Source organism: Patella vulgata, chromosome 7 (genome assembly GCF_932274485.2).
Source record: "Patella vulgata chromosome 7, xgPatVulg1.2, whole genome shotgun sequence".
In the NCBI taxonomy this organism is placed as follows: Eukaryota; Metazoa; Mollusca; class Gastropoda; family Patellidae; genus Patella; species Patella vulgata.
Window position 1 is genome coordinate 15,251,046 of NC_065885.2, and position 21,417 is coordinate 15,272,462.

Below are 21,417 nucleotides of genomic sequence, written 5' to 3' on the forward strand. Positions count from 1 at the left end.
CATTATTAACCGGCCATGGTAGGATTAGAAAAAGACTTACCCGTGTAGACTAATATCTGTGGCCTGCGATCGTTTAGTGGTATACGACTTTACACGTTGTTCTGGTCTACGGCGCCAATTTATATGTGACAGTATTGGTTCTTTAATCAAGTTCAGATGACAAGACTAGTTTCAGCTTCTATTAATACTTTTATTCTGCTTCTAATATATTATGTACAAACATCGTAATGTTAAAGACACCCAGGACTAAACTACATTAGTTGGCCGTTGTCCGGTCTTAACTCTATGACCTGCGTGGCCTGGAGTTAACTACCAGACGTCGCCTAGCCTCCGACTGCTCTCAAGTCCTGCCTGGACCTCTCTCCCCTATGCCGTTTCATTCCGGGGTTTTAAACCTTTCTACACACAAAGGAATCTCAATAGGCATCTGGCTATAATGTATCATGTTTCATATCAGTTAACGTTCAGTATAGTTTATCAGACAAAGAAGTAAGATAAGACATGCCATCAACAAGTTAAAATTACAAAATGACATAAGAAATTCTACCAAGATCTACAGGGGTCAGCAGGTGGATTTGATATTCAAATTACTTTCACATGTCAAACTGGCAGGGAGCATAACGTGTCATTTTGTAACAATGCTCTCCAGATAAGTTATGGCGTCGCCGTATGACATGAGTTGTGGAATATGTCTAGCCTCGCTCTTTCTTGTCATTTGTTACAAATGACGATGAAACGAACTATAGTACACGATTCGTGTACCAATGGTACAATGTTTATTTTGTCTTAAATATTGGCTAAGATCTCGCAACTGGGCGAAAGATCCCCAACCTTTGTCAGTCTAAAAAATACAAGATATGTGAGAGATCCTAGAAAGAAAAGCTTCGGCCAGGGTATCAGGGAAACAATCAAGGAACTGCGACTGGGGGAGCTCGTGATAAATGAACACGACCCCCAGTGATCGCCCCTTGGACGCTCCCTATACCGCCGGCTAATCTAGATCTACTACAGAAAACCGACAAGAAAAACAACCCCACTGCTACACGTGCTTTCTCTATAGAACACCTGGAAGACAACTGGCGGTCTGATGACTGGGACCATGTGTACACGGATGGCTCACGCAATCCTGAAAGGGGCACCAGCTCGTTTGGAATATACCTGCCACACGGGGAACAGCGAATAAGCAGGAAACTGCCCAATAACTGAGCAGTCTGATTTCAATCCAAAATGACAACTCGGACTCAAGACCAGAAGTCATTTTGGAAATCAGGCAGCTGTACCAGAGGATTTTAGAGAAGGGAAGCAAAGTAGAACTCGTGTGGATTCCATCACATGTCAACATGAGAGGAAACGAGGAGGCAGATCGACTCGCCAATGAAGGTCTCAAGGACACAGCACCATTCCGCACCATAGACTACAGCACCACGGAAATCTACAGTATGGTCAAAAGACACGTCAATTCAATCTGGGAATTAAATCTCGTTGAACTTGACACATACAGATTCCGGCTGGATGACAAGATCTACACAAAGACAACACTCAATCACCCTAGAAGAGATATTTGTAGACTTATATCGAAGCTAAGGGTGAAAGAGCGGCTGCGAGACTACAAACACCAAGTCATCATCTGTGAGTGCGGAGAAGAATGTACCGCCAACCATGTCCTGGTAGACTGCGAGGTATACGAGGAGGAGAGAAGGGAACTAGTGAGAACAATGGAGACCAACAACATACCATTCAACACTAAGAACCTACTCTTCCCGAGACCAGATCTGAAACTGCAAATCTTCGAACAAATCCACGCCCTAATGGACACAGTTGGACTAAGTAGAATAGTGAAGTAAGAGGGGGTCACGGTTAGACGGGCCCGGCATCTAAACACTAAACTACATAGTAGTCTGGTCGGGGTAGAAAATTTGCGGGAAGAAATTCCTACCCAAATGATTTCTTCATTTTCTGAAACAACTATGTCCCTAGTGTTCCAGAAAAATTTTCCCCGCCGATCGGAGTTGAGCAAATTTTATTTACAGCATTTTGAAATTTTGACACCCTGAGTCAACATAATGAAACTGAAAACCATTTATAACTTCAAAAATATCAATTTTACAGCCTAGAAATATATTATCAACATAGGAAAGTGATACCAAGGAATCCAGAAATGACGTCAATAGTAATGTACGACGTCACCGTGACGTCAGAATACAAAATGGCGGAACTATGACGCCACTGTGATGTCAAAATTCAAAATGGCGGAGACGTGTTGTGAATAAAGCAAGCAAATAGACAAGAGGAATAAAATATTCATTCGGATCATTTGTTCTACCCCGTACCAATTTCATCTTCTAAATCAATGCTGATTTGTTCGCTATTGAGACAACCCTCCCCGTGGCATGCTCCACACGCTTCAACACACTTTGTTGTTTCAACGATTTACATTTACACCAGATGAAATTCAGAACGTTGTCTGGTGCTGATGGAAGAACAGTCGCGATGGGAACGTATCTATTCTCTATCACTTGCCAACCCAATTCACAGGACCGACGCCATCGTCTAGTTCATCCCAAATTCTAACCTGAACATGAATGCGGTGAGCATGCTGCTCTACCGCAGCAGCTGTTGGGTGAAGTAGGAATTTTTCCCACAAAGCTGGATTTGTCACCTCCAACCAGCCTATAGGGGATTTATACCAAACTGGCAGGATAGTGGAGTAAGGGGGAGTCACGATCAGACGGACTCGGCATCTAAACACTATTCCACCAAAAACAGACACCAAACCTACAGAGTGGGATAGTGGAGTAAGGGGAGGTCACGATAAGACGGGCCTGGCACCTAAACACAAACCCCACAAAGATGACATCTACCAAACTAGCAGGATAGTGGAGTAAGGGGGAGTTACGGTCAGACGAACTTGGCACCTAAACACTATTCCGCAAATAAAACTGATACCAAACCCAGAGAGTGGGACAGTGGAGTAAGGGGAGGCCACGATAAGACGGGCCTGGCACCTAAACACTAACCCCAAACGATGACATATACCAATCCAGAAGCAGACGAGATCATCTACCAAACGATATGTTTTGTATTAAATAAAGGGAAGAACTTCCCACTAAACCAAATCCATGGCCTAAGGCCAAATGGAAAGATTGCAAAATCATATTCTAAAAAACAGGAATCAGCTTCGGCTCTCCTATGTCTTGTCTGCGATATCACTTATGTGGAAGCAGACGTTAAACACCAAGAACGAACGAACGGATATCAGAAGCTTACCTTTTCCAGGTAAAATAACAACATCAACTTTGATTTGAATTGACAAATAATTCGTGTTTTCAACGTGTAAGACTTTGCATGATATTGAGTTAGAGACTTAGCTACTTTAAAATGAATAGACGCAGTTCGTTTAACTTGAATGTAGATATAATATATCTATGTTGCATATATAGGATCTTTCGGTTGAATCATATCATAGAAGTACATTTATATCTTATTTCATAGTTTTACGTATTTGTCGACATCCTTGTTTCACTTGACTAAACAAAACATTTTGTAGGAATGTAGGCTTTTATAGATTGAACAAAAAGCTGATAAATATGAGATGTGTGGAACATGCTCGAGGCGATTTTTAACAAATCTCGGACACGATATACACTGTATGTTTGATACTAGTTGACCAACATGATTATTTCATTGGAAAGAAATCGGACAAACCCTTCAATGTCTGTCTACCTGTGGAATAACATGTACATTATTTGTGCGTATCTGTTAAATATGTGCGGTTATTGCCGGTTAATATATTAGATTAATATTATTATTTACAAATGGGCGGGGAGTGATAAAGTCTTGCCCCAAACAAATTGCAAAAGAGACCAGGAAGTTTCGGAGAGCTATATATCTCATATCGCATGTCACTTATGGAACATATTTATGCCCGAAACACATGTCACGCTAGACACCTTTTATTTAAATTACACTGATTTTACACTGATTTTAAATGTTTTATTAATTAGTCAATTTAAAGTAATTTCTATTTTCGAAAAATTGATGATACAATTAATGATCGATGACCGAAAACTGACACACAATCCGGAATGGCTCCAGACCAAAGATTCGTGGAATTGAAGATATTTGTTTGCCGGCTAGAAGGCAAAATAGTTTTGTCCCCCAAATTAGGCCTACTAGGTGTAGGTGTAACCGCCATTGGGCAAGAAAGTGATACGATTTAAAGGGGTGTTGACAGTGAAATAGTGTATTGTGGGTAATGTAGTTTATTTTGGCCTTTTGTATCCAAGGGCCACTATTCTGTGTTGGGAAATAAAATGTTCAGCCTTGTTGTTGTCGATACTAGTTTGCAACAAGATGGTGTCACTTTACATTGCCCTAAAACCCATGTGCAAGTTAAACATACATTATTCAAGAACTAAATAAGCCTACTGCAGTCTTTTTTTAAGCCTTAAATGTTATCTAAATTGTTAGATATGTATTAACATGACAACACCATAATCAACTCTCGATGCCATCGGATAACAGATTAGAACGGCTCAGCCATATTTTGATTTAATTTGAAAATGGATGAGCGAGACTTAGCTTTTAATGCATACCAGTACAGTGTTTGCTTTTAATGCACACGTCTTGTCAAACCTTCAAAGGATAATATCTTCGCTCGGAATATAGTAAATTTGTATTATCTATTTTCAAACCATTATAGCAAGAATGGCTAGCTCTTTATCTAAATCTTACATAATGTATCTTTAAATATATTTAATAGCGCTTTTATCTGGTGTATCTTTTATTTTTTTTTTCTTATGATTTAGGCTATATAACAGAAATGAAATGGGGTTTAACGTCCTACTGTTCTGCTCCTAACCTGGGCTAATGAAGACGGACATACGCCATACAGTGTGCTATGACGCTGGCTCCCTAGCCTGGAGGTCGGGTGTTCGATCCCTGCATTGGCCGAGAAAGTTCAGCCAGATTTTCCGGCGTGGCTCCCCCTTGTCAGTGCTGTAGGACAAGGAGCCTGACAAGGACAGCTGTCTGGTCCTCCGGATGAGACGAAAAACCGAGGTCCTGTGTATACATTGGAATGCACGTAAAAGATCCCTTGGCAGTTGGAATTCGGTATAAGAGTACGCGATAGTGCCGCTGCCCGGGCAAAATTTCCCTCATAGCACACTGTATGGCGTATGCCCGTCTTCATTAGCCCAGCATGGGAGCAGAACAGTAGGACGTTAAACCCCATTTCATTTCATTTCATTTGTAAATGTGTTTTGAATTGTGTGAGATGTGTTCGTACACAGTTCGTTGTATGTTTAGCTAGGTAATTGGGCTCTTTTTGTTTTTAAGGTTGTTGTAATCGATTGTGTTCATTATACAGGTAACGTTAATATTTCTATTTAATTTGCATAGTATCAATATTAGATATAGCGATATATATTTAACATCAGATTCAATGATATATACTTTAAATTAGACATAATGATATATATTTTGCATTAGATATTATGATATATACTTTGCATTAGATATAAATTATGACTATAAACCTCAGAATGCCTCGTTCGGGATTTTTGTCCGAACGTGGCATAAGCCTGTTGCCACAGTTTTGCCACGTTGTAACGTGGTAAAAACCAAATTTGACGTTTGTCTGCAGTTCCAAAACGTTTTTTTTTTTTAAATTGCCATGTTTTTGGGACGAGGTATTTTGTCCAGAACGTTCACAAGGTTGGATACATGATTGGATACAAACGTGGCATTTTTTTTTTCCACGTTACAAAGCGGCAAAATTTTTAACACGTTTTTGCCACGCTTGGACAAAAATGCCGAACGAGGCATTCTGGGGTTTATAGGGTATAATTATATATACTTGACATAAGATATAGATTATAATGATATATACTTGACATTAGATATAAGGATACTTTACGTTAGATATATTTATATATATTTTACATTGGATATTATGACATATACTTTACATTAGATATAATGATATATACTTACATTAGACATAGCGATAGTTTTTATCTTAAATTTCTAAGAAGTGTGAACCAGAAATATTCAAATGAGATAAAAAAAAATAAATAAATAATATATACAAATACTGAATATTTTTACACGTTAATTGTTACACCTTGGGTTTTTTTTCAGAAAGAAACACTACATATTTATTTTCCTGTTGTTTGTGTTAGTTGTTATCATCATTAAAGTACAGATGTCAATAACCATGATAAAACTATCACCTGGTACTCGGTTTGAACTGAGACATTCCCATGCCATCATATCGAATCATTTAACTACGCCATTTCCAGCGAATGAACTCCGCCATGTTGCTTTTTTAAAGGTTCACAAAGCTTCTAGCTCAACTGTTTTAAATATAATATACAGGTTTGGATTTCAGAGAGGTGTTACTTTTGTGTTGCCGAGGAAAGGCAACTATCTTGGCGGTGATTCATCGAGTATAGAGAAACGCCTAATTCTGCCACCATCTGTGAACAAAACATACGACATGTTGTGTAACCACGTGATATTCAACAAGACCATATTTGGTCATTATATGCCTAGAGATACGGTATATATTGCTACAATAAGAGAGCCTTTTGAACGTTACAGGTCCGCCTATCATTACGGTCGTACGGTAATTCCCTTGGCATACCTCATGCGTGGCCCAAACGGCACTGATAGTTTTGAAAAATTTATAGCGAACCAAGAAATCTACGAGCCCACCAATCCGTATTATTCTCACACAAACAACCGCATGGCTATAGATTTTGGATTTCCAACCAAATACTTTAAAAATTTAACTAAAATGTTGGAATACGTGCAGGACTTGGACTTAACACTAGATCTTGTTATGATAACTGAACGATTTGATGAATCTATGATACTTTTAAGAAGAATGTTAAATTGGTCATTCAAGGATATATTGTACATAAAGCTGAATGCTCTCAAAAATAAACGAAAGGATAACATCAATTCTACCCTGGCGGACAAAGTTAAGAAATTCACAAAATTGGATTATATTCTGTATGACTATTTTTACGAAAAATTTGATAAGCGGGTTAAGCAGCAATCTTCTGATTTTAATGAAGAAGTTTCGGTATTTAAATCAATACGTGGGCGAGTGACTCAGTTTTGTTTAAATGCGACTTCAAACGGAACGTATCTGTGGGTAGCTGACGCAAAATGGAGTGAGACTTTTACAGTTTCATTTAACGATTGTCAAATGATGACAATGGTCGAATTAAAATTTCTGAGTGTTTTAGTTAAAGAGCAGAAATCGAGAATAAGCAGACATGGCGCCAACAGAGAATTCTTCGATCGGATTCCTGATAATAGACATTACAGACATTAAACTCCTTACATAAGAGGTGTTTGGGTATGTTTGGGTATAGTTTACCTTGTTAGACAAGGGAGAGAAATATTAATCCTGAATCTCAAAGATATGTTATATTAGTCCGAGTTTCCCTTCTATCCAACTTTAAACAAATAGTAATCCTCAGTCTCAAAGATATGTTATATTAGTCGGAGTTTCCCTGCTATCCAAGTTTAAACAATCTGTATCTAGTAGTAATGTGCGTCGTGAACATCTAGTAACACATGTCGGCTGTTCATTATGTTTACATAGCTAATAATTTATAGTGTAATTTTACATTTAACAACTTGGACGGCGAATCAACAAGCGACCATTGACCCGGTGTTACAGGTTCGTCTTCGGAAACCAGTCCGAACCATCGACGCTACTGGCAAAAAAAGCAGAGACTTATAACCCGCCACCACCACCACCTAAGGTTTGCATATATGAAATAACCCGCTCCTGAAACTAAAAGTACATAGGAGAGGCCAAACTCACGTTAGATAAAAGAATTAAAGAAACCAATCCCTGACAGCATACAACTCCAATCAGCAGTGGCAGAACATCTAAGCAATAACAGACAACATCGTGTAAATTGGAACCCAACAGGGACGGCAGCCGTGAACCAGCACCAGAAAAAAAAACCCAGTAAATGTCTTGAGGCTATTCACAGTGCAATTGTTTAGGAACTGACTATTAGTGTAGATGTTATAAACTTATTTTCTTTCATTTAAGAATGCCCTTATTAATTAACGTTTTTGACTTAATCTTTATTAGTTCCGGTTGTAATTTATTATTAATTCCCATTAACGCATGTGTTTCAATTTTTTAAATAATACTAGACGCATTTGTTTCATATTATACCCCCTGCCTTTTTTTATTACTGGGGTGTTTTCCTTATAATAATTATTAATGTTTATTCACTTTGATGTTATGGTTTCATATTGATTTTGTTTTTTTAATTGTGTATAAATGGGACGATAATCCAGGGCCAACCCGTGCCAACCGACGGGATAGGACAGGCGACTCTACTCCTTGTCAGGTACAACCGAGGAATGGAAACCATGCCAGTTGACTCAATGAAAGACCTTTTCTGTTAACACTGTTTTATTAGCTTGAAATTCCAATTTATAGAACTGTAAATAAATCATAAAATGCTTAACTGTAACATTGATGAAATTAGGAAAATGTATTGCGCTTCAAATAAACGATAATAACAAACGAATAACTTTTAAAATAAATGCCAAAGTCATCATGAGCAAATTTTGTAGGGAAGTTCTCTTTATACTATGGTTATCACTATAGAATTATAGACATGGTAAGGTTTGGAAAAGTTGGACCATGAAAAATTTATGAAACATTTTCTGTTTATCTGTTCTGGAACATTAATAGTTTATCCTATCATCTTGACCCCGTGAACTGACACTGAGTGACGATTGTGACCTAGTTCGTCATGACCTTGCACCGGATGACCCCTTCGAGCTGGGGATGGCCTTGCACTGGATGAGTCCATGACCTAGTTCGAGAGAGAAAGAGGGGCGCACACGGGAAAGGAGGAGAAAGAAAGAAAGAGGAAGGAAACAAGAAGACATAGGGGGGAAGGAAGAGGAGGAGGAGACTATGCTCGCCCTGAAAAAGGTCGTTGTCCTCTTAATGAGAGGGTTCCTTAACATGAACGCTTCGGATGCTCCAAATACCGTGGTCACTTCTGGCATTTGAGTAGATGTTTAAACCGCCTATGGTAGGTGTTTGAAGCAGACCGATTGCCCTTAAACACAGGATAATACCCCGCACAAGTCGTGCAAAATCTATGATCTTTTTGGGGTTGATCCATTTTGCTTGTGACATATATGGTTTCGACACTCCTATTTTTGGCCCGAGACGGTACGAGTCTAATGTGTTGGGACGATACCATTTTCCATCAATCAGAGGGCGAGAAAAGCATGACGTAACAAAAAAAATAACGTCACAAAAAATAGACACGTGATATTTTGCTGACAAAGCATTTTATTGAACAAAACTTACAAAGTATGGTTACCATAAAATGACAAAAGAGAAAAAACACTTTAAACAAAACGAATTTACGGAGCGAAAAAGCATTGACATCTTTTTCCCTTTTTATACGCCCACATTTTCATGTGGACGTATATTGTCGTCGCCCCTGTCCGGCCGTCCGTCCACAATTGTTTGTGAACAGTCTACGGGTCACAATTTTTATCCGATTTCAATGAAACTTGAAATATAGGTTTATCACCCTAAGATCTCGGTTCCTTTCGATATCGGCATGTATCGGACTGTAACTTCATGGATTATGGCCCCTGATTGTACGAAAAAGAACGTTTTTAGCTTGTGGACCCTATAGATTTAGTTTAAACTTGAAATGTATGATTATAACCCAAAGATCTCAGTTCCCTTCGATGTTCGCGCATATCGGAACTTAACTTCCTGAATTATGGCCCTTGATTGTACGAAAAATCGCGTTTTAGCTTGTGGACCCTATAGAGGTCATAATTGTTATCCGATTTAAAAAAAACCGTATTATTATATCACCGTTAAACCCTAAGGACGGCTGAGTTTGTCGGAACAAAACTGACAGACAAAATGGCTGCCCTTCGTTCTCAAATAGCGTAAAAATATGGTATATCAAGGTTGTGGACCCTATAGAGGTCACAATTTTTATCCGATTTTGATGAAACTTGAAATGTAAGTTTATAACCCAAAGATCTCGGCTCCTGTCGATATTCGCGCATATCGGACAGTAACTTCCTGAATTATGGCCCCTTATTGTACGAAAAATCACTTTCTTTTTAGCTTGTTCTCTATCCATGTCTCGAAAATGTGGGCGTATCCTGCCTGGCAGCCGCTGGTTTTGTTTACAAGTCGGGAAAATGATCCCTAGGCCATTGTTCGACGAATATATCGTTCACACGGTATCTTTTATTTTATTTTCTTATGAATTAGGCTATATTTCAATAATGTGCGGTTTTTGTTGTATAATAATAATATTAGTATGTTCAGCTATACTTTTCGTTTAAAAATGTATGTTTTATCTCCTATAGACTCTTTTTCGCGGAAACCTATGACATATCTATCCACATCTCTGTCAAGGCAGCCGACTTCAACACAACAATATATACTGAGCGCCATGGAAAACGCATCACTTAGTTTTTCGTATAACAAAATGATCCTGTAAACATATCTTATTTATTTTGCTTCTTATTGTGAACAATATTCAAATGGGAACACATCAATAACAACACATTTGTACACTTATGGATGTTTAATCTGTAATCAACGGTACAAAGTCAGAGGGGTCAAAACCAAAAGTACGACACAGATGTCAGTAGCGCGTGTGTCCTCCACGGGCTCTTACGCACGCTGTGCAGCGACGTCGCATGTAATTTACCAATGTTTGAAAGAAGGCCTGGGGCAAATTGTTCCATTCTTGGACAAGGGCAGCTTCTAAAGCAGCAATGGTGTGCATCTGTGGTCTCCGATACAGACGGCGTCCAATCTCATCTCAGACATGTTCTATCGGTGCCATGTCCGGAGACATGGCTGGCCAGTCCAAGACATTGATGTTGTTATCAGCCATGTAGTCCATACTAAAACGGGCGGTATGCGGACGTGCATTATCCTGTTGGAAGTGCTGAAGTTGTCGGTGCGCTCGAAACATCGGAACAACAATTGGTTGCAAGACATCATCACGGTAGGCTACAGCATTAACGCGACCCCTGCAAATGTGTAGGGCGGTCCGGTGATGAAATGTGAAGCCTCCCCACACCATTACACTTCCCCCACCTCATCGATTCGTTTTGAAGACGCAGCAGTCTGCAAGACGTTCCCAAAGACGTCTCCACACACGTTGACGGCCATCAGCGTGATAAAAATGAAAGCGACTCTTATCACTGAAGAGCACACTTTGCCAGTCTACTCTTCTCCATGTCTGGTGTCCTTGAGCCCATATCAAACGCCGCTGAGGGTGATGATCCCTGAGGATAGCTCCAACATAAGGTCGTCGTGCACAGAGTCCTACTTCTCTTAGACGACGTCTTAAGGTGTTGGCACTTACTGGTCCTTGTCTTCCGACGACTGCTGCACCTGTTCGAGTCGCTGGGCGGAATCTGTCACGCAGATGAGTGACCCGGATGTAGCGGTCTTGAGCCTGGGTTGTAACGCGTTGTGGACCAGGACATTGACGGTCACGTGTTGATCCAGTAACTCGAACACGTTCCACCAACCTTACAATAGTGGACTGATGACAATTGAAGTGTCTGGCAATAGCACGACGTGTAGACATGCCAGCCCTGGACATTCCCATGGCTTCTTTCCATTGATTTTCAGTAAGTCTCGGCATCTCTAGCTCAATTCCTTCACACGTCCAACAACAAATTACGACAGATTGACGTTTCACAGTTCATGTACTGCACATTAAGTTGAAAACATGCCTTTAAAGGGCTCACACACAATGCTGCACGTGAATATTGGGTTTTTCATGTGCATCTCGTGCAATTTTTTTTTTTGCACACGGGCCGATATTTTTTGCGTTCGGGAGCATTGTGTGAAACAATAGTTCATAGTATTGCATAATATTATACATACAAAACCACCTAGTAATAAAATATTTGGGAAAAAAAGTTATGCGTTTTCCACGGCGCTCAGTAATAGATAATGAGTAGGTACTGGGACCCAAGATGGCGTCTTTGTATGCTTGACGTCATATTTTCATGACGTCATATGAAATTTCTGACTTCACAGTTGTCGCAACCAATGACGTATATATATTAACTAGACCGTTGACGCCAATCTGTTTACTAATGACGTGATGACAAATCAGTGCTGACTTCCGGTTCAGTCAAGAAGAGCCGAAAGCGTGACGTTTCTAATGTAAACAATACACGTTGTGGGCTTTACTTTGATCGTCATATTGTTTGTAATTAAACGATTGATTGGATTTTAGATTTTATTTTAGATTTTTTTTGCATCTACACACAGTACACCATTATAATTTTATATTATTTTGGTGTGATAATATTCTATAATTACCAGTGTATGACTACGCGTGTGTATGCTAGTGTAGAGGACCTTGCATTATTTATGTTTCGTATGGGCCAACTATCTAAAGATAAATATAAAAAATCTGTGCTTACAATTTCCCAACCGACTCTTCTTTTTTTTTAGCCAAAATCGCCGTCCCCAATTTTTTCCCCCTCATTTCCTAGGTCTTTGCGTGGTTTTCTGCAGACAAATTCCAGCACTGACCAACCTTATTTTGTTAGCCAATCAACCGTAAACACATGCATTACTCCTCCTTTTTTTTTTTTTTTTTTTTGGAGGGGTGGGGGGGGGGGGGCGCTTTATGTCGATATTGGATACAGTTATTTTGTTCATTAGTGATAGGAATAGTATGGAAATAACACAAACACAGCTTTCAGGAAAACAATCACTAGCAATTTTAATAATGCAACGTTTCAACACGTATATTCTTGCCGTTACAATTAATTGCAGATATGTCCGACTGAATTACAATTTATCTAGGCTACATGTTGTTGTTTTTTTTTAAAAAAAAAAGAAAAAAAAAGAAAAAGCATTTACATTAATATGATCGTAATATAAGTTATTTAATCTAAGTTAATATATTACGCATTTTCTATAGAATTATAGAATAATTAAAATTTTTATATATATAAATTAATAAAGCATAATAAATAGTGTCTATTACGTTTAAGCAAGGTTAAAATTATGACGTTCTATATGGGTTTTCATATTACATCTTATTACGAATTTTCTTTACAATTATAGAACGTTTAAAAATTTATATATATACATACATGTATTTGATAATAAATTAATAAAGTGTAATAAATAGTGTCTATTAGGTTTAAGCAAGGCTAAAATTATAATAGTTGCGTTATATAACACGGACCCAAGCATAAAAGTGTTCAACTAAATTGCTTTATTTTAACAATATTATCTTTAAAAAAAAAGTTTTAAGAAGTTATATATGCGTTTTCATATTACAACTTATAACCGGACTGTCAATCGATGATTAATTGATATAACTGTAATACAATACTCTGGTTAATTATATAACATGGACCACATTATGCAAGATTTACATAAAGAGCTGACCATTTTTGCTATAATAGCTCAAAAAAAGATAAGGTACATGTAAAATGAAAATATTGAAAATTTCACTCAGGTTGCTTCATTCTCAGCCAAGTTGTCAGTGTTTGTACTTTTGACAAGATGTGTGCATTGATGTAACCAGGGCACTGGTTAGCTACAAGAACGTAGCTAAAAACGTTGAGATATACTAATGTGCTTGTTTTTAGCTATGATTGGGTGCCTTTAGTTCCAAGTGGCAAACTCAGTTTCTTTACTAATGTCTGTAACATCTTAAAAAATAAGATATTTTTTTACTATTATAACTATTTCAACTTACAGAGACCAATATAGTGGAACAACTATCGCCCAACTCCAAATATTCGCGTTTAAATTAATGAAGCGTTGTTTTTATCCGACATACACCGTCATAAATCTCCTGTTTAAAAATGGCGTTCCTAGTAACGGCTTAACGTCTCGATTTTAAATACGATGATTTATACCCGTTTCAGGTAGGATTATATGCTTAATTGTAGTTGGATGTGACAGAAAAATTATAAATAACAATAATCAATCATAGTTTTGATGAAAAATATTGTCAATTTTGCTTACTGAGGCCCGATGTTATTTGCGTTAGAGTTGCTGCGTGGAACTATATAGCACCATCTATTATCTCGAAATACGAAGGGTTGGGGGGGTTTGTTATAGGTTCTGGTATATTCGAGACTTTGCCTCGCTTTCCCATTTTTAAATTACATTTTTAAATGGCAAACCTTTCCAATTTAGTTAAAATCTCGAGTATCCGATGCCATCGAGGGTTGATTATGGCCTTGTTTTGTTAATAAATGTCTAATTAATAGTTTATATAACATTCCAGGCCTAAAGAAAGACCTGCAATAGTTAGATTTAGCTCTTGCATAATGTATGTTTAATATACTTCTCTATTCAATATATATTGCATAAATAATCTTTCAAAATTATGTTAAACATGCATTATGCAAGAGCAAAATCTGCTTATTACAAGTCTTTCTTTAGGCCTGAAATGTTATCTAAATTATCAATTAGACATTAATTAACTTATCCAGACCATAATAAACTCTCGATGTCAAGGCTAGCCTTCGATGTTGGCTAGATTAGATTCCTATATGCCGCTAACGGCCGTTGATAATTAAATCAATAAAAGTGGATAATCGAGACTAAGGTGTTTATAATAATGATTTTAGTAATGATGACCTAGACTATGCCAAAATTTTACCGGCTTCTTTCTCGGCTCATAGTGGATCAATTTGACTGAAATTTTCAGCAAATTACCTTTACACGATCTAGTTTTTAACTATTATAGCGAGAACTGCCATCTCTTTATCTTATCTCCCATAATGTATCTTTAATAATAATTTCTTAATTTAATTCTGTTTTCTCAATTTCGCTTTCAACACATTGGTGCCACGGTGACTCACTGAATAAGACGTACCTCACCCCGAGGTCTCAGGTTCGCTACCGACGTGGGATTGCACGTAAAAGAACACGTGCAAGTATATTTTATATGTACAAAATTCTTCAATGTAATATGACACACTGGGAATATTCAAACTGAACTAATGTATCTACTACAAGTATCATAATATTTATTTACTGATTTTGAAATAATATTGTTTTTGTAAGCTTCTTACGGATTGATTTTCCTTCGAGATTAATGTTTGTCAGTCTGGTAGTATGGAATCGTCTTACATGAATGAACATATAAGTCGTATAAGTACAGAATAATGGGTCTCAAGCCCTTTAGAGGTATGCAGAAAATGTGGTGTTAAATGTACAAAAAGATCGTTCGGTAAGGATGAGATAATTTTTGTAACAGACATATTTTCCCATTGATTGAATTTTACAGATTTAATATTAACACTGGATCTTAAAACAATTTCAGCTTGTCTAATAATTCTGACCACATCAGATGATGGGACACGCAAGCCTCCATTGTTTTTCAATTGTAACACTGCTTGAATAAGCGACTCGGGGCATTCGGGGCATGCAATCTTTCTTGTTACTTTCCTAACAACCCAGCCCGCTATATATTCTAATATCCCATCGACAAAAGTGCTTAAAGATCTATAGGTAGAATAATCATGATCATATAACGCCTCTTCAAAAGTTAATACTGGCTGATTATTTTGGTTTTCAATATTTAATATCGAGGTGGTATCTTGTGGTATACAATTTGAAGAAGATGACTCGTAAATAAGAATTCCTGAATGACCAAGAAGTGATCTATATGCTGCTGAGAACTGGGCTGCCGAGGGATTATTGTTCCAGCCGCCATATCTGCGAATCGCAGAGAATAGCAATTCTAAATGATCTTGCGATAATTTATACGTTAAAATATAATGCATTGTGAGACTGCTTTCAGTAGACGGAAGAAGTAATTCTTTAGCAAGACCTAAAAGACTATCAATATTTAATGAAAACCCTATCACACTTAGTTTGCGCTTTGCTGTACATACACGTTTTTGCGTAATGTCTTTTAAATTTAGCAACATAGTTTTTGTCTTTAATAAAAACATTTCAATGTAAGTAATATTATTAGCCCGTATAGGACTTTTAAATCCATATTGTATTGCTGGTTTACGGCTATTAAAAATATCAAACATTTGATCAACAATAAATATAAAATTTATGGTACCATTACAATTTGGAAACCTTTGCTGCCTGAAGCTGCGGCAAATTCCAAGACTTTAGCAACCGACGAAGACAGAGTTTGAGCGGCAAGTTTAACGTTCATTTTTTGCTGATGGAAGTCAATATGTTTTGATGTTAATTTGTTTGCCGCTCGCAAACCTTCTTCTGATTGTAAATTTTGTAACTTCACAATATCAGACCAAAAGGCTGTGCCGATTGATTCTTCACTTAGCTCTCGCAAAGAATGCGAGGCACCCCTGAGATTCTTTAATAAATGACAAGCATCAAAAAAGAGATATACATTTAGGGAGGGCTTAGATGGATGACTAAAATGAGATATTAAATTATCAGGATCCAAACTACAACCAAGTAAACCAGCCATCTTTTGATTAGTAGGATGCCCATCCATTACCACTGCCACAGCTCGTAAACCAACTTCAAATAATGAAGATAAAGATGATAAAATGAGTTGTGACTGTACGTCGGCAGAGATGCCATCAATCAGAAAATATCTGATTGGAACTTTCCAGTGACCTGAAAATAATTTACGTTCTTTAATAAAGTAATCTTTTTCATTGTAAGTATAGTATGTGATGATCTTGGTATAGATGGATATTTTTACAGCTGTTTCTCTAGCTGGTGAATGTATTTTAGCCTTTACACATCAAGAAAGTATAGTGACTGGTCGGTATCATGTCGTGATGTCGTGCGGTGTCGCCCTTCAGAAAGCAACAACTCAGCATCACGACACTTTAAGAAAGAAACTACATTAAAACGTAAACTAAGTATATGAATAGGATGTATATATACCTGTAATGCCAACAGCTAGTATGGCCAAAGCTTCACGCGCTTCTGTGACTTCACTGTCAATTATGCCGGAACCTAGATTAATAAAACCAACCATCTGTTGCTCTTTTGGATCCCACCCAACTGTTTTTCTAATTGACATGCCATCGATCATAATATAGCAGTAAGTATATTCAGTGGGGTTCTCTGTTCTTTTCTTTCGTAGCATCTCCAGTACTTGCTGAGAAATTCCTGGCTTACTGTCGATGCTACCCAACCATCTGAAATAGAAATACCCAAATTAAGATCATAAAGGTGAGTTTACTCCTCTTTTCTCTCTTTTAGCATTTGATAATTCTTTTTTAGTGTTTTTTAATTCCTCCATTACTATTAAATATTTTCTTTTTAGCGTGTCTGGGTTAACGGCATAGCAGTGGTCAGCAACAGAAAAATCTCTTTTTGTTTCTTGTTCTTTTAACGGAAGGCTATATGATTTTGACTGGAGACTATTATTTGTTTGCCGTGAAGTATTCTGAATGTTGAAAGTCATTTATGATACATGTGCCCGTAATTTTATCAAATGAAATACATGTCTATCTTTAGTAACAATGGTGCAAAAGATATTTGTTTAAAAAAGATTTTTTTTTTTTTTTTTTTGGGGGGGGGGGGGTAGTGCCAAACAATAAAATACCCGTGTTTATTGTTACCCTAAACTTTTTTCTCATTTCCCATGCAGGTCCTTTAAATCGCTATAGCTGTGGTTTTCTACAGCCATTATTCAAGCACCGAAATTTCAACGGCCCTAATTATCCTACACAATTTGTGGGGAGGGGTGGTGGTAATGTTATAAACGGATATTATTTTTTGGTCTCATCTGGATAATAGCCGTCTGTTTCAAAGGAAATAACTCAATACTTCACTATACGGGAACAGACCAATAATTCAAGTCGCATAAATAAAACCAATGTTTCCCATATTCGACATTATCTAGCTCTCTCCACAAGACTTGTTGACCTATAATATTTCTATAAAACCTGCGATGGAAACAGCTGTAACTAATCCCATAAAGAAATATTTGCACAAAAATGCAAGAAGGATCATAGTACTCAACAAGGGACTTTGTCAAATAATTAAGCTATTGTTGTTTAGAGTTCCAAGGGACATAACTCATGTATATATTAACACATATGTATCAATATAAAGCTTTATTATGAATTAACACATATGTATCAAATATAAAGCTTTATTATGAATTAACACATATGTATAAAATATAAAGCTTTATTATGAATTAACACATATGTATCAAATATAAAGCTTTATTATGAATTAACACATATGTATAAAATATAAAGCTTTATTATGAATTAACACATATGTATAAAATATAAAGTTTGATTATGAATTAACACATATGTATAAAATATAAAGCTTTATTATGAATTAACACATATGTATAAAATATAAAGCTTTATTATGAATTAACACATATGTATCAAATATAAAGCTTTATTATGAATTAACACATATGTATCAAATATAAAGCTTTATTATGAATTAACACATATGTATCAAATATAAAGCTTTATTATGAATTAAAACATATGTATCAAATATAAAGCTTTATTATGAATTAACACATATGTATAAAATATAAAGCTTTATTATGAATTAAAACATATGTATCAAATATAAAGTTTGATTATGAATTAACACATATGTATAAAATATAAAGCTTTATTATGAATTAAAACATATGTATAAAATATAAAGTTTGATTATGAATTAACACATATGTATAAAATATAAAGCTTTATTATGAATTAAAACATATGTATAAAATATAAAGTTTGATTATGAATTAACACATATGTATAAAATATAAAGTTTGATTATGAATTAACACATATGTATAAAATATAAAGTTTGATTATGAATTAAAACATCTGTACAAATGGAAAAACTATTTTATATTATTACAGGTGGCGAACTGTTCCAGCTCAATCAGTTCTGAAATCTGTTACCGTAATGTCACATGACCGAATGTTGATTTCACGTGTTTGTCTACATAAAGAATTCCACTTAAATCCGTCCATTATATGTCACTTGTCTGTTTAATAGTACGTTCGGCACTAGATCGATGATACGTTTTTATACGCCTACATTTTCACACGGGGGGTGGGGGGGGTGGGGTGGATGGCCGAATGGTTAGCACGCGCGCGCTGTATCATACGGTCTGTCATTGAGTCAACTGGCTGGGTTTCGATTCCCCGGTTGTACGTGACAAGGAGTAGGGTCGCCTGTCCAACCTCGTGGGTTTTCTCCGGGTCCTCCGGTTTCCTCACACTGCTAAAGACACCTACGCGCAAGCGAATTATTGAAATAAAATTAAACCATATGTTAGTCCCGAAATGACCTGGTTTGTGTCGAGTGGACGTTAAACCCCATTTCTCCCTCTCTCTCTCTCTCTCTCTCTCTCTCTCTCTCTCTCTCTCTCTCACACATTTTCACACCTTCTTTGTGGACACTCTACAGGCCATAACTTAAAATTTAGTTATATATCCCAAAGATCTCGGTTCCTTTCGATATTGGTTTGTATGGGACCGCAACTTCGTGGATTAATTCCCCTGACTGTACACACTAGAGGTCACAACTATTAGCCCATTTTGATGAAACTGAACATGTGTGTTTATAACCCAAAGATTTCGATTCCTTGCGATATTGGCGCATATCGGAAAGTAACTTCCTGATTTATGACCCCTGATTGAACAAAAAAAAAACGTCTTTTGAGCCTGTGGAACCTGCACTGAAAAAACCCTTGTGTTGGATCTCAACACAAGAACTTGTGTTAAAAATATTTAACACATGTTTGTGTTGTATTGCATTGCAATGACACAAGTTTGTGTTCTTTTCAATGTCTTAACACAAACTTGTGTACATTTATAAAATCTTATGTGGTTTTTTTTTTCCATATAATTAATTACGTCGACATTAAAGATAACATTTATTATGTTCCTTTATCACATTATGTTTTTTATTTATTGAGAAAATCTGAATGGGATTGGGGAACTGGATTAGGGATCTGGCCTAGCCTATATGTAAAACGACTCTTCCTGAATTTGAATGTCGAGTAATTCACTTGATTTATTTTTTAATATTTCTAATTATCTAAAAGGATATATTAATTATTACAAACATTAAGTAGAAATCGCAATGTATGTATCGTGCGATGCATTTAATATCTCTTTTAAAACAACGTATTTTATAACAGTATACTGATATAAGAGATCAAAGTTTTAGTCAATTATTATCTAAATATAATTTATTTATTTAATTAGATATAATAAAAGATTATTCTGATTCTACTCTTTGTATATTTTCACATCTTGTCTCAGACAATATACAGAGACAGGTTATTACAATGTCTGCATTTGGAAGTGTCTGATTGATATCGCCCCAATAAACTTGACACATCAAAGACAATAACAATTGTGTTATATCTACGTTTTAAAAAAATGTTTGAATGGGCGTGGAAATAGTCGAGTTAATCTTTTTATTTAATTTAATTGGTTCATTAATCGAAATTGGAAATTTATTCTTACCTGTAAATGACCAATTAAAATGAATTACTCTTAAAACAAAGAAAGAAATATTTATTGAAGTAAATTTGCGGTATTAAACCCTGTGGGACTGCAAATGTTAACTGTATTATTAAGCATTAGTATCGAAAAAAGTGATATTGTTGTGAAAAAAGTTTGTTCAGAAAATAAGAATATCAGGTTTGTGATTTTGGTATTTTTTAATACAGTGTATTTATAACGCAAATTTTTCGTTTCGGTTAAAACAAAATATACGTCCATTTTAATTGGCCGAAGGATGTGTGACTAATAGAAATATGGCGGGCGGACAAACTGACCAAACAGTATATTTCGAGGTATTTGAGGTAAGCTAATTTAATATTATATCATAACTGCATGTGCATAATTGTGTTTCTGTTTGATTAAATATTCAAAAAATCATTCTTAGGATACAACCTCGACACCAGTCCGCCCTGAATTGCAATGTTTGTTTTGTGTTCTGGGCGCCATTTTGAATATAATACAATCCAGCGATAGTCTAATTCCTTTAAAAGGGAATCCGAATTTGTTAATTTTCTGCAATATCACTTCGGTGGAAGCGAACGTTAAATAAAGCTATTTCACGTACAAAGACCTACAATAAAATCCAGGTGAATTGGGAAAAATATTCATGTATTTTCTTGATGAAGAATAGCTATTTCAATTTGTAAATGCCCAGTCATCTGAGACAAATAATAATTCCAACTTCAAATCAGTTGTATTTATTCAAATCATACCATGAAGAATTGTATTTTTCCACTTGCATAATAATAAAAACTTGACTTTTATTATTTTATTTCTTCAGGCCAAGAGCATGGAAAATTGGTGATTGCCTTGTATCACTGCTAACTATAAATCACAGGGAGCCTTGGGCAGAAATGATAATATGGT

General features: G+C 36.4%; 1 protein-coding gene across 3 annotated transcripts in view; it reads left to right on the top strand.

Moving 5' to 3' along the window:
* The window catches only part of LOC126828313 (galactosylceramide sulfotransferase), a 98,327-nt gene that overhangs the window by 19,007 nt on the left and 57,903 nt on the right, over positions 1 to 21,417 (top strand). Inside the window, exons 2-3 of one of the 3 annotated variants that reach the window (XR_007682987.2) lie at positions 5,341 to 5,371; positions 17,136 to 17,224. The exons of 1 other annotated variant lie outside the window; for it this stretch is intronic. Coding sequence is in view for 1 of the 2 variants with exons in the window: in XM_050558002.2 (XP_050413959.2) it covers positions 5,341 to 5,371; positions 6,145 to 7,348 (1,235 nt within the window). In the remaining variant the exon portion in view is untranslated. Of the gene's footprint in view, positions 1 to 5,340; positions 5,372 to 6,144; positions 8,517 to 17,135; positions 17,225 to 21,417 lie in introns of those variants that run through there. One more of the 3 variants, XM_050558002.2, reaches the window with a different exon arrangement.